The following is a 14,924-nucleotide window of genomic DNA, read 5'->3' as shown; positions in this document are numbered from 1 at the left end:
GCAAAAAGGCTAACTATATTGAGTGAATTCTATCTTTTCCTAAAGCGCATGCTACACTTGCCTCCAAGATCTCAATTCCCATTAGTAAAATGCCTACTTCCGTAAGATTTTGAGCTATTCATTAGGTTTTTGAACTGTTAACTACTGTTTTGGAGCTATTACTCTAAAACCCCCACATTAAAATCAATAGCACTTATTGAGTGATTAGTGCATACAGAGGCCTGTACCAAGCCTTTGGGAAAGTACAATAGCATAAACTGATCCCTACCTTCAAGGTGCCCACAATCTAGCAGGGGAGACAGACAATTTAATGAATTACAGAAAGGAGAAAGTAACGAAGTAAACATAGGATATGAACATACCATGAGAGACTGAGTATTTAGTCAATTGTATTTACTGAATGCTATGTGTAGAGCACTGTACTACGTGCTTGAGGGTAAAATATAACAATATTACAGACATTCCCTGCTCTCAGTGAGCTTACAGTCTAGAGGGAGAGACAGACATTAATATAAAGAAAATTACAGACATGTATATAAATGCTGTGGAGCTGAGAGGGTGGGAGCAAATCAAGGCGATGCAGAAAGGAGTGGGAGAAAAGGAAAGGAGGGCTTAGATGGGGAAGGCTTCTTGGAGGAGCTGAGCCTTCAATTAGGCTTTGAAGGAGGGTAGAGTGTCAGATATGAAGAGGCAGGGCAGGTCATGGGCAAGAGGTAAGTGGTGAAATAGAAGAGATTGAGGTAGTGAGAAGGTTGGCATTAGAAGAGCCAAGTGTGTGGGCTGGGTTGTAGTGGAGAGTAGTGAGATGAGGTAGGAAAGGGCCGGGTGATTGAGTGCTTTAAAACCTTTGGTAAGGAATTTGTTTGATGTGGAAGTAGATGGGCAACCTCTGGAGGTTCTTGAGGAGTGGGGAAACGTGGTCTGAACATTTTTGCAGAAATATGACCTGGGCAGCAAAGGGAGTATGGATTGGATTAGGGAGACACAGAAGGCTGGGAGGTCAGCAAGGGGGCTGATACAGTAATCAAAGCAGGATAGGATAAGCGATTGGATTAACATGGCAGTATTTTGGTTAGAGAGGAAAGAATGGATTTTAGTGATGTTGTGAAGGTCAAACCGACAGGATTTAGTGATGGATTCAGTGAGAGAACGGTTAACACCTAGGTATGGGCTTGTAGGCAGGAAGGATGATGGTGTCATCCACAGTGACGGTAAAGTGGAGGACAGGGTTTGGAGGGAAGAAAAGGAGTGTTCTGTTTTAGACATGTTAAGTTGGAGGTGACAGCAGGACATTCAACTTAGAGGTGTCTTGAAGGCAAGAGGAAATGTGAGGCTGCAGAGAGGGAGATAGATCAAGGCTGAAAAATGTACATTTGGGACTCATCCACATAAAAGTGGTAGTTGAAGCCATGTGAGTGAATGAGTTCTTCATGGAAGTGGGTATGGAATGTGAATAATCGGGATCCAGAACTGAACCCTGAGGGATACCAACAGTTTAGGGGGTGGGAGGCAGAGGAGGAGCCTGTGAAAGAAAATGAAAATAAGCAGCCAGAGAGATGGGAGAAGAACAAGTGTCAGTGAAGCCAAGGTTGGATAATTTTTCCAGGAGCAGGGGGTAGTAAGCAATGAGAAAGACAGCTGAGAGGTCAAGGAGGATCAGGATGGAGTCAAGGCCATTGGATTTGGCAACAAGATCACTGGTGACCTTTGAGAGGGTGGTTTCTGTAGAGTGAAGGGGGTCAAGGAGAGAACTGGAGAAGAGAAACTTGAGACAGCAGGGCACGTAAGTAGCAAAGGTGGACTGAAGTGGCAGTTGAAGAATAAAAGCGAAGAGATTGATTGGGGGAGTCCTTCTGAGGGAGATGTGATTTCAGAGGGCTTTGCAGATGGGGAACGTTATGGTCTGCCGGATTTAGAGACGGAGAGGAAGTTCCAGGCAAGGGGAGGATATGTCTACTTGCAACACTTCAAGCTTAAAAATATCCAGAACTCCTTATCTTCCCACCAAAACCCTTTTCTCCCTCGTGTTTTCCTGTCACTATAGACAGCACCATCATCCTCCTTGTCTCACAAGCCCTTTATCTTGGCGTTATCATAGACTCATCTCTCTCAATCAACCCACACACGCAGTTAGTCATAAAATCCCACCAGTTCCACTTTCACCACATCTCTAAAATCCACTCTTTCATGCTATCATGCTGATCCAAGCACTTATTCTATCCCACCTTGACTAATGCATCAGCCTCAATCAATGGTATTTATTGAGTACTTACTATGTGCAGAGCACTGTACCAAGCCTTGGAAGAGTAGAGAGTTGACAGACATGTTTCCTGCCCACAGTCACCTTACAGTCTAGAGATGAATTTAGAGTTTACTCACTGAATTGCCTGCCTCCTGTCTTTCCCCAATCCAGTCCATACTTCACTCCGCTGCCTGGATCTTTTTTCCAAAAGAACTGTTAGTCCACATCTCCCCATTCCTCAAAAATCTCCAATGGATGGCCCACCCACCTCCACCTCAAACCACCTTATCATTGGCTTTGAGTCAGTCAATTGCTCCTAATCCCACTGATATTCTACTACAATCCAACCTGTACACTCTGCTCCTTTAACACCAACCTACTCTCTGTACCTCGATCTCATCTACCTTGTAATCAACCCCTTCCCAACATTCTCCCTCAGTCCTGGAACTCCCTCCTACTTCATAATGAACAGTTAGTTCACCATTCTCCCCACCTTCAAAACACTCAACTCACAATACCTTCAAGAGGCCTTCCCAGACTAAGCCCTTTATTTACCTTATTCACACTCCCATCTGTGGCAACTACTCACTTGGCTTTGCACAGATGAATCGCTTTAGTACTTACCCCAATCCCACAAGATTTATGCAAATATTCTCGTATTCTACTAACTCCCCGATCTGCAATCTATTTTAATGTCTATCTCCTCTTGCAGACTGTAAGCTCCTTATGGGAAGGGATAGTAACAACCAACTCGGTCGTACTGTACCTTCAAAGCGCTTCATACAGTGCTCTGTACTTAGTAAATGCTCAGTAAGTACCACTGACTGATTGATTTAGTCACTGTATAAAGCCACAGCGTGTGTACACATAAAATACTGAGTGCAACTCTGATTGCCACATTTTAGGAAGGACATGTTAAAGCTGAAGCAGGCACACAGAAAGGAGAATGGTGAAATGAAGCAGGCTAAAAAAAGATGAATTCTTCAATTGCAAAAGATTAAGAAGAGAAATGTCAAAATCACAAGTCATGAAGGGAGTAGCCATGGGGATACTGACTGGTTCACCAAATTCTCTATTTAGGGACAACCTATTAAATATTGAAAGTAGCAGATTCAAAACATACTGCAGATCACCTTGGGCAACTTACTAACCATTGCGTCTTTTTCCCTATCTGTAAAATGGGGATTAAATACCTGATCCCCTCCCGCTTAGACTATGAACCCCATGTGGGACACAGATTAATACCACAATTAGCATTATTAAATCACAAGCATATGGAATATTATCAGAGGGGTTATGGAAGCAGCTCCTTAAGTGTCGGGATGTGTCTACTTACCCTATTGTACTCTTCCAAGTGCTTAGTACAATGCTTGGCACACAGTAAATACTCAAATACCACTGACCGATTGAGAAGGGTTTAGTTAAATTCATGGATCAATCAATCAATGCTATGTATTGAGTGCTTACTGTGTGCCAAGCACTGTACTGAGTGCTCGGGAGAGTACAACTGTGAGCTCGTTGTGGGCAGGGAACTTGTCTGTTGTACTCTCCCAAGAGCTTATTACAGTGCTTGGCACACAGTAAGCGCTCAGTAAATACTACTGAATGAATAACAGTTAGCACACCTGACTCTGCCCACAAGGAGCTTACAGTCTAGAGGGATTGTTATAGGGAAATTTAGGCACAGAGGTAGAAATTAAAGGTGTTAAGGATACATCTACATAGCCACGACAGTTTACGTCCAGAACAACCATCTCCCTGAATCTGAATATGGGAGCTGGAAGGCCTGTGATGGTACTACTAGTCCTGCTATTGGTCCAGGAGAAAAAACATGGCTCTGGCACTCAGGAGATCTAGCATCTAGTCCCAGCTCTGCAGGAGAAAAAGGCTTACTGGCGCCATGCCTTAAGTGGTAAAGATATCTGTCCTAAAAATCAGTAGAAAATTCCCTAAAGTGGTCAGGCCCAGCAGAAATACTAAAAAATAGCTGACTACAGAGGGGCAGAGATGACCACAGCAGCTAACAGGACAACTTGGTACAGAAGCAGCCTGGCCTAAAAGATGGAACACAGGCCTGGAAGTCAGAAGGACCTGGGTTCTAATCCAGGCTCCACCACTTGTCCAAAGTCACACAGCAGACAAGTCACAATTTCTGTGGGCTTCAGTTTCCTCATCTATAAAATACAGATTAAGATTGTGAGCCCAAGTGGGACAAGGACTCTGTCCAACCCAATTAACTTGTACCTACCCTAGGGCTTAGTACAACTCCTAGCACACAGCAAACGCTTAAATACCACAGTTATTATTCTTAACTGCCTGCTGGGATATGGTTTTACGACAAAGCATTGGCACTAAACTGTGATCACTTCAAACAAAAATGGGTCCTGCTCATAAACAACTCTGGCTTGACTTTGCAATGTGTTACACATTACCAGCTCACTGCGCTCCACTCCCCAGTGGGATCAAGAGTGCAAGTGGTGCTCTACAAACCAGTATCACTACAGTCACTTCCTTAATGCAGGTTCTGGGTCCAGAAGTATCAGGAATGACGGTCCACCATTACCACCACAATTTAGGACTTATTTTTAAAAAACTAATTTTGCACATTCATTTCTCTAAAAATCCTATAATCATTAAATCAGATTTTCTTTTTAACTGAATTTACAAAACTGATACAGCAGGAGGCACCAGAGTCTTGCCATATAGCCATGAGATAGAGATAGCAAATACGATTTGACTGGAGTATTTTCACCAAAAAACCTATGGATCCACTACCAGAACAACTGCAGATGAAGGTAGGGCGTTCCGAGAAAGATGTTTCCATGGAGTCGCTATGGGTCAAAGACGACTCAATGGCATAAAACAAGAAAAGACAAGAAGTCTTGCACTTTTCATTCATTCATTTCATTCAATCGTATTTACTGAGCGCTCACTGTGTGCACAGCACCGTACTATGCGCTTGGGAAGTACAATTCGTCACTAGATAAAGACAATCCCTACCCAACAGGCTCACAGCAGAATGACCTCAGAATAGAATTTGGGCTCTAGGTACAAAAAGAAAGCCGGGTTCTGTTTCTAACCAAGGTCAGGGTGGAGAGTCAGGGACTTTCTACTCCCCACACCAAATGCCACTATTCAGATACTATTAGATAAATTAGATAAATTAGATAAATGCCACTTTTCAGAAGCAGCGTGGCTCAGTGGAAAGAGCACGGGCTTTGGAGTCAGGGCTCATGAGTTCGAATCCCAGCTCTGCCACTTGTCGGCTGTGTGACTGTGGGCAAGTCACTTAACTTCTCTGTGCCTCAGTTCCCTCATCTGTAAAATGGGGATTAAGACTGTGAGCCCCACGTGGGACAACCCGATTCCCCTGTGTCTACCCCAGCGCTTAGAACAGTGCTCGGCACATAGTAAGCGCTTAATAAATACCAACATTATTATTATTATTATTAGATACAAGACCCCAGCTTCCTCTGTCCCTCAGCCATTTTTGGATACTATGGAATCCCCTGAACCTGGAGTCTCCTCTCCTATAGCCCCAGGTCACCAACAATTCACAAGGACATTGTCCTAATTAATCACTCAAAGACCCTTCACACCTCCCTGATCCCTGTCTCCATTCTCTCCCCTATTCCAATCCCTACTTCTTTTCTAAAATGTACTAGGTACATCTCTGCCCTCCTCAAAAACCTCACAGAAACAACCGACCACTGACTTTAAGGCACGAAATCAACACTCTCCTCCCTACTTATTTACTCTTCTCCCACTGCACCCTAGCTCATGCTCTTTGTTCATAAGTTCATCTCCTCATCTTGTGCTTCATTTTTATCTGTCTTCCAACCCCTTATTCACACACTCCTTCCTGTCTGGATGTCCTTCCTACTTCAAATCCATCGGACTTCTCAAATCCCACCCCTCCGTGAGACCATTCCAGATCGACTTGCCTTGTCTTTTTGTTCCCCGAATCATATCCTCCCAGTTTTCATCTCTGCAGCACCTTTGTGCCATCTACACACAGGTGAATATGCACCCATCCAATGCACTTCTATTGCCTCCTTGCAGCCTCCTTCTCTCCCCACTCCAGTCCACACTCTGCTGCCTGGATCATTTTTCTACAACATTCAGGACACAACACCCTACTCCTCAAAAAACTCCAGGGGTTGCCCATCCACCTCCAAATCAAACAAAAACTCCTCACCATTGGCTTTAGGACACTCCACCTTGGCCCCTCCTACCTCAACTTGCTACTTTCCTTCTGTATCATTTTGTTCCTTTAATGCTGACCTTCTCATTGTGCCTTAATCTCACCTATCTCGCTGCCAACCTCTAGCCCACATCCTACCTCTGGCCCCAAACGCTCTCCCTCCTCAAATCCAATAATTACTCTCCCCCACTTCAAAGCCCTATTGAGGGCGCATCTCCTACAGGAAGCCTTCCCAGACTAAGCCCCTCTTTTCCTCTTCTCCCACTCCCTTCTGCTTCATCCTGACTTGCTCCCTTTGTTCTTCCCCCCATCCCAGCCCCACAGCACTTATGTACTCATCTGTAATTTATATGTATTGATGTCAATCTCCCCACTCTAGACTGTAAGCTCTTGTGGGCAGGGAATGTGTCTGTTTATTGTTATATTGTACTCTCCCAAGCGCTTAGTACAGTGCTCTGCACATGGTAAGCACTCAATACATACAACTGAATAAATCAATGAACATGCACCTTAGCTTCTTGAGAACAGACATCACACCTTTTAAGGATATGGCACTTTCTTATGCACTTACTATAATGCTCTGGACTCGGTAGACCCTTAAAAACCAACTACTGATTGAAAAAGGAGGATTGGATTAGGCCAGAACAAAAAAAAAAAAAGCTACTCAGTCTCATTCTGTCACTCACGAAATTAGAAAACACTTCCCCTTCTGCTATCCTCCTCTCCCCACATCTCTCCCCAGAACCAACTGATCACTTAAGAACTGATTTTCTATACTTCTCAAATCTCTCACTCTAGATCTTTTAAAATGTCATTAAAAAATGTTTCTTAGCTATTTTAGTAATGAAAGTGGGTTCTGACTTATGAAATGTACTACATTTTTCTTCAATAATATGTTAGTTCAATACATTTCAAAAGAAAGGATGAGCAAGTCTGAAGTTTCTATTTTTGTGAATTATTCAAATGGAAGCAAGGAGAATAGGCTGTTTACCGGAAGATGATCTGTTTCATATTTGTGGGGACCTCAGTCTCCTCAAGAATTAATAGACATTTCAACAGATTACTCAAAGCTGTTATGGAAACTCCTTTTTAAAAAGTCAATAAAAATAGGAGTTTCATCTGCCTAGGGAACAGTTAGGAGTTGCCTGCCTAAAGTTATATGACAGCACAATGACAGAGAAGAAGGAGATTGGGGATGCTTGATTAGGTTACTCAATGTTCTTCAAACCATGAAATTCCATATTCCCTGCCAACCTAGAACCTGCAGGACTCAGGTCGGGATAGGATGGCTTGTAGCTTCCCTTCCACAAATTTCATGTCTCCTCGGGTCACACAGTCCATGAGTTTTATAAACAGGGCATTTGAAAGCTATCTAAAATTTAAGCAAAATTAACAAAAATGCCCTTTTCACTAAACTCAATCTAGGAAGTATAAGCCAGCCATTACAACAAAGAATTACATCATAAAAAAAACCCCACTGTATGTTTCATTATCTAAATAGGAACTCCTGAAGATTCCCTTTTAAGTACTATCTAGCTTTTACAAAAACGGTTGATGTTTTTCACCTCCATATCTGGCACACTACTAGTATTGGTCGTTATACTGCCATCTTTGAAGAGCTCATTTACAGAAACTCATAAGTAAAACTCACAGTATTTGTTACCATGGTTCTGACAGTTATATTTTAACTCACTTTTCCTCTTTTCAAGGCACTGGGTTTTGTTCAGGAAACATCCAAAATGCAATTTTTACAAGCTCTCTTCAGCCGTTCATGTATAATTTTTAACAAGCCATTATAATGAAGGCCCCAAATCTTCCATACAGTTCTTTACTGCATACTATACATGGAAAAGACTGTGTAAATTAAAATGCAACAGGTATTTAAAATCCAAATACTGCACGGAATCAAAACTATTGTTTCTTTGCATCATTTTCAAGGGAGCAAAATGTTAATGTACAATTCTGAACAGGTGAACTGTGAAGACATCATAAAATGTGTGCTGAAGAGACAGAGTTAATAGGATGTGATAAACGTCTTCATAAATCTAAATCCGCACCTTTTGAAACACACTCCTACACCTTATTTGACATCATCCTCTTCACACATTTACTAAGCTAGAAATTCAGTTTTCAAGAGAAATAGCCACAGAATCATCACAAGTCAGTTTTTACTATTACAGGGTTCCGGGAAGCAGTGGAAATTACAATCTCCATATGAAAAACAAAGAGGAAAGTCAAATCTTCCAAGAGTATACACTTTGATGAGCTAACTGTCACCTGATATTGCATCAAGCTCCCAAACTTTTTAATAGTGGTGAAATAAAGCACATTGAATATTGGAACAAACCTAAATGGACAAACTGTCACCTGGTGAATCTACACTTTTCCACACCAGGCAGACAGGAGGAGGAAAGGGCTATGGCTTACTACAGTGTAATTCTAAATTCAGTGCTAATCCTCAGAGGTTTTCTTCCTTCATACACCACTTACGGAAAATGATTGACGAGAAACTGGTCCCAGAGAAAGACATCACACAAAATTGACTTTGGTGACGTGTGGGAAGGAACAGGGAAAAGGAAAAGAGGAAACTGCAACTTTGCTCCCACAAGTTCACTGCCCTCCAATGACTATGTACAATCTCTCCAGATAACACAGGATTATTTATTCTCTGACAGCTTCCGTGAAAGTCCTCAGTACTGGCCTGGAGAAGCAGCCTCTGTATCCGCTTTCCTCCCAATTCTCTGAAATACTAACCGTTCTCGAACATATAAAATATGCATATATTAGTTGATATTCATTTACTTCTCCATCCTGTCTTTTTCAGTCTTCTCTAGTTCTCTTCTATAATACTAACACTCTCCCTCTAGCATTATTCTTTTACCTCAATTTTCCCCATCATCATATTTTGATTTTCAAAATAATTTTTTTAATAAAGTTATTGGGCAGCTCTCAAGCAAAGGAGCTCTAATTTTTTTTTCCCTAGAGCTTCACTAAGCAAAAATCTTTAAACATAAGGTTGTATAGTTACTGAAGTTAATATTACTCAGAGTGCAATTTACAAGCGACTGTTAGGACCACTTTTCAGATACTATGTTTGTTCAATTGCAAAACTCCTTTCCCAACTTGTACTTCTGCTATTTTTCATTTGTGTCAGAAGGTGGGACGACGATTTATGTGCATATAACATCCACACTCAACAAGGAGTTTAATCACATTTCATTCCGTCATGCCAGAACCCGCAGCGGAAGAGAGAGATAGGGATCTAGAGAAAACCCAACCCTACCCACTTTTCCCCTCAAGAGCCACAACTATCAGCAAACATTAGCCAGTCCTCTCGGAGCTTTCCTCACTGGGCAGCCAATATCAATTAACTTCGATATTTCTCCCCCCTTCCAACCCTTCCCACCATTCCTAATTATTTTTTACAAGAGTAATGAGGATTAATGTAGGTGATAGATAAGGCAAGGGTGGCTCAGGCTCATGAACTGAAGAGCCACTACCAAATAAAATAACTAGTTCAAGAGTCACGGGCTAAAAAAAAAAAAAGTATTATTGTAACTGGAACAGGGCAGGCATTCCTGAGGGGACGGTGTTGCAAGCAGTGGGGATGGGAAGGAAGAGACCGCCAGGGCATGGCACTGCACCCCTCCACAGTCCATACGGTGGTGCAATAAGAAATAATTATATTATGTTCTATTGTTAAAGTGTACCCTCCCAAGTGCTTAGTACAGTGCTCTATGCACAATAAGCGCTTAAATATGATTGACAACTAAAACATGTTACCTAACCTTTCACCACAAACAGTGCAAAGTGAAGGACCACATGAGCTGCAATTTGGCCTCCCCTGTCTTGGTAACTTTTAGTCTACCAAGAAGGTTCAGACCCAGAACTAACAACTACTGAGCCTGGTCTGCACCCCAGAAAATAATACTCCTTACTAATGCTGTTCCCAAAACCCTAAGATGGTGGGGACTCTCACCGTCCATTCATCTTTTCTTCTCAACACCATAAAAGTAAAGCTCTTTGAGGAAAGGAATAGTGTTTATCAACTCTTTTGATTGTATTCCACCAATGCTTAGAGCAGTGGTCTGCACTTGGTAAGTGCTCAATAAATCCAACTGACTGATCGTCTCAGGGACTGGCTATCCTGTTGATGACACAGACATCCATTTTGTCTTTCCCCTTGAGGGATAAGAACCTGTACCATGGGAACATTAAAAAACTATTCTTGGTTAAACTTCTAGACAGAAGCAGTTGATTTAATTATTTTGGCTAATTATTTGGGGGAATTTCCCCTTTGTTCTACTGGAGCCTAGAATTGTTCATTCATATACGTTCAAAATCATCCGTAATTTTAAAAGCACTATTACTGCCTCAAGTGCATTAGACCTCATTCACTTTCAACTAACAGTAACAAATATCATAAGGGAAAGATTAAGGTGTTTTCTTTTTATTTCTATTACCGTGAATTGCAAGTACATGATGACAAAAAGATCATTATCATTTAATGTTTACCTACTGGGCAGCGTACTGTACTAAGAGCTCAGTATTAGTAAGAGACACAAATCCTGCCCTCAAGGAGGGCAACCTTTAGCTTTTTGGAATTTTTAATCTTCCACATTTCTTGTATTTATAAGCAAACAGGATAAACTGAAGGTCAATCAATGCTAATGGAGCGCACAAGCTTAAAGCTTGAAATGATGTTAGAAGTCATATAGTGAGTGGTCGGCTTTACCTTTTCAGCCAATTCAGCATCATCATCAGTGGTATTTACTGAGCACTTACTGCGTGCAGAGCACAATACTGCAGAGTTGGTCGACACACTCCCTGCCCCCACAAAAGGTACAGTTCGCAATCTACATGTCTACCAACTCTGTTGTATTGTACTCTCCCAAGTTCTGCACACAGTAATCAATCACAAAACATAATTGGAGGTAGACAGACATCAATATAATTTATCATATAATATAGAACTGATAGAAATGTACATAAATGCCGGGGGCTGAGCGTGAGATAAGCATCACAGATCCAAGTGCATGGATGACAAAGAAAAGAGAAGGAGCCAGAGGAAAAATGGGTTTAATCGGGGAAGGTCTCTTAGAGGACATATGATTTCAATAAGGGTTTGATGGTGGGGACAATGTGGTTGTCTGGCATATACAGGGGCGGCGGGGGAGGGAATTCAGGCTAGAGGGAGGATGTGGGAAAATGGTAAGCAGCGAGCTAGATGAGATTAGGATACAGTGAGCAAGCTGGCGCTAGAGGAGTGAAGTGTGCAGGTCAAGATGTAGTAGGAGATCAGTAACTTACAGTAAGAGGGGGCAAGGTGACTGCTTTAAAGCCGGTGGGAAGGAGTTTCAGTTAGATGAAGTGATGAAAAGTGATCTGTGTAGCAGTTAAGTATGGACTAGACCAGAGAGGAGGCAGGAAAGTCAGCAAGGAGGTTGATGCAGAAGTCAAGGTGGGACAGGAGAAGTGCTTGGATCAGCTGGTCGCAGTTTTGGATGGAGAGGAAAGAGCCAATCTTAGCAGTGATTTGAAGATAGGCTTTGGTGACAGACTGAATTGAACAGAAGTATATAGATGAACTGCCTGGGGAATCAATTCCCTCACCATTCAACTTTTTGAGTTCTTATTACAGATAGATGTTCTTAAAAAAAAACCACCAGATTAAGGTATGGAAACAATACCTGACAAATCTAAACAAGGACCAAATGAAAGAGTTTTGATGACAAACATGAAATCTATATTCATTTTTTTCATTTTTAAATCAGAAATGAAAATCAGTTTCTTAACACCCCCTTTCCAATTCAAAACTATCATTCTGGAGGTAAAAAAAAATTGCAGTTGTTCCTTTCCCTCAATGGAAGGTTTAATGGGTCTTAATATTTTGGCATCAGAATAGCATTTCTCTGTTTAACTATTTCCTCTGTGATGAAAATCAATCTGGTAGTTTCTCCACAAATCTTATATCAGATTCTGATCCAGTCATCAGATTCAACATGGAAAAAGTCAGTTAACATGGATGGGGTACATTACATGGGATAACAAAGGATAGTTTCAAGATTAATCTTTCTATGAAATAGACTCAAAAATATATAGGGATTCAGCCATTAAAGAAAGCTCTCCTCCCCCGAAAAAAAAAAATTGGCTAAAGTGGTCTTTTCCACATGCCAGACTGAATTATGCATTATTATGCACCTGTTCACAGCTATTTTTGCTGTCTTCCTTAGAAGTGCTGCAGAAGAGACTATGCAGCACTTAAAATGATCAATCAATTACTGAGCACTCAGTATGTGCAAAACATAGTACTAAATGCCTAGGAGAGAACAATTCAGACTTGGTATACACATTACAGGCCCACAAAGAGCTTGCAGTCCAGAGACTGCAATAGATACCATGAAAAAACATTAAAGTTGACTTTTAAAAGTGCTTAATATTTAATTTGTGTATAAAAACATTTAGCTGGAAATTCTTCTCTGCATTTTTGGCCCTCTTACCTCTAATTAGAAATCTTCCAGAGGAAAAAAAAAAGCAGAAACTTAATTGGGGTGGGTTAATTAAAATATGTCAGCCTCCTTGGAAACATGCACCCTTTCCATGCACCTGTATCTTCAACAATAAATCTGAAAAATGAATCCTAAAGAAAAATAATCTAGAGGTCACTCAAAAAAAAAATAAGACCTTTCTTATGGATAAAGTAGGATGTAAAATCTGACAGAGTAACTACTTAAAAAGTATGTCATCTGACCTGAAGGATGTTTTAATTCAGATTGCTTCAACAAGCAGATGAAGTGATTTGCTTAGAGATGGCATCTTAAGGGCAGTAAGGACTAGAATAGGGCTTCGAATTCAATACTCATGCACAAAACAATGCTACGACTTCAAGAAAAATTTTAGTAGAGGTGAAAACTCCAAAACAGAATTAAGTGACCAAATATTCTAATTCTAGCAGCTTTAACATTTTCAAAAGAATGGAAATTCAGGGGAAAAAAAAAACTAGTTTCAAGCATCTTCCTCAAAAGTAATAGCTAAGACTAGTAATGCCAAGTTTGGGTTTCTAAAATCGGTGAGTCAAATGCATAATTTGGGCACAGAACATGTTGAATACAAATTACCATTAATCTTCAAGCACAAAAAGACTACTTTTGTTAACTACTATTTTACCCAGTCCTTACCATTACTAGAAGATTTGCAAGATGATCATATATATTCTCAAAAATATCATTCTATGCTAAATATATCATCTTAATCAAGGCTTCTTACCATGCCATAGAATTCCAGCTCCCTTGGCCCCCTAGGTGGCGGCTGCAGCTGTTTCAAGACTGTGCCATCCGGATGCTGCAAAATACCTAAGGAAATAAAAAATGTAATAGCTTAATACAACCACGCATTCATCAGTATCAGACAGAGTTAGTCTGCAGGTAAATCAGCATTTCATTTTTAATAATTGCCTGATTATTACTGTGTTTAACATATATTCCTGGTTAAGGGAAACAAAGATTCTAGCTTAGACGATTACCTTCTTTATAAAGAGGGATGTTCAGGTTATCACTCTCTGTGTACACTCACAACTCTGGGGAGACCACGCGACTGCTTAGGGGAGGTAGTTAGTTTTCTTCCTCTCAAGCTGTTGAGGACAAGGGGTGCCAGCCAGCCCCTGCCTCCCTTTCCCACCTTTCCACTACCAGAGAAAGCTTCCTGTATCTCTTGAGAGTTTAAATCTATCTAATAATAACAATAATGGCAACTGTTAAGCACTTACTAAGTACAAAGCACTGTTCTAAGCACTTGGGGGAGGATACAAGGTGATCAGGTTGTACCACGTGGGGCTCACATTCTTGATCCCCATTTTATAAATGAGGTAACTGAGGCACAGAGAAATGAAGTGACTTGCCCAAAGTCACAGCTGACAAGTGGCGGAACCGGGATTAGAACCCATGACCTCTGACCCCCAAGCCCATGCTCTTTCCACTGAGCCACACTGCTTCCCTAATCATGGGATGGTAGTAGCAAATTATCTAGACATTTTCTGGGGCTAGAGAGCAAGGGTGAAGCAATTCAAGTGTGTTCCTTATTTCCAGGTTAATTTTACTTAGGGAAGGTTGCCTTTGCAGCTCCTTCCAGTATGAAACGGGGCAGGTAATACAGTCCTGGGAATTCTGGGTTGGGATGGGACTGACAGCTTCTTTTACACTAGAACTATTCCTGGTATCAAGCTGAAGAACCTGCCTGAAAAAGCCCTAGAGTCAAATCCGGAGCAAAATCTTATCTAAAGTGACAGGGAATGTCATAATGACACGACATTCATTTCTCATCACAACAGATCTAAAAAGCAAAGAACCCAGACCTGTAAGCTCTAAAGGCAACAACAAATAGGTTTTTCTCCAATGTTCTACTTACTGCAGCATCATCAAGGTGAGCATGAAAGGTGACCCTACCAAGCCTGGTTCGATGAAAACATCTTCACCTTGCATT

The 14,924-nt window shown here is 41.3% G+C and overlaps 1 protein-coding gene across 1 annotated transcript in view; it reads right to left on the bottom strand.

Moving 5' to 3' along the window:
• Window positions 1-14,924, bottom strand: part of IPMK (inositol polyphosphate multikinase) — a 57,845-nt gene that overhangs the window by 24,011 nt on the left and 18,910 nt on the right. The window contains exon 2 of the mRNA XM_029059881.1: window positions 13,713-13,798. Coding sequence (XP_028915714.1) covers window positions 13,713-13,798 — 86 coding nt within the window. The remainder of the gene's footprint in view (window positions 1-13,712; window positions 13,799-14,924) is intronic.

Source organism: Ornithorhynchus anatinus, chromosome 3 (assembly GCF_004115215.2).
Source record: "Ornithorhynchus anatinus isolate Pmale09 chromosome 3, mOrnAna1.pri.v4, whole genome shotgun sequence".
In the NCBI taxonomy this organism is placed as follows: Eukaryota; Metazoa; Chordata; class Mammalia; order Monotremata; family Ornithorhynchidae; genus Ornithorhynchus; species Ornithorhynchus anatinus.
Note: the sequence above shows the minus strand (reverse complement) of the source record. Positions and strands in the feature narration are given on the sequence as shown.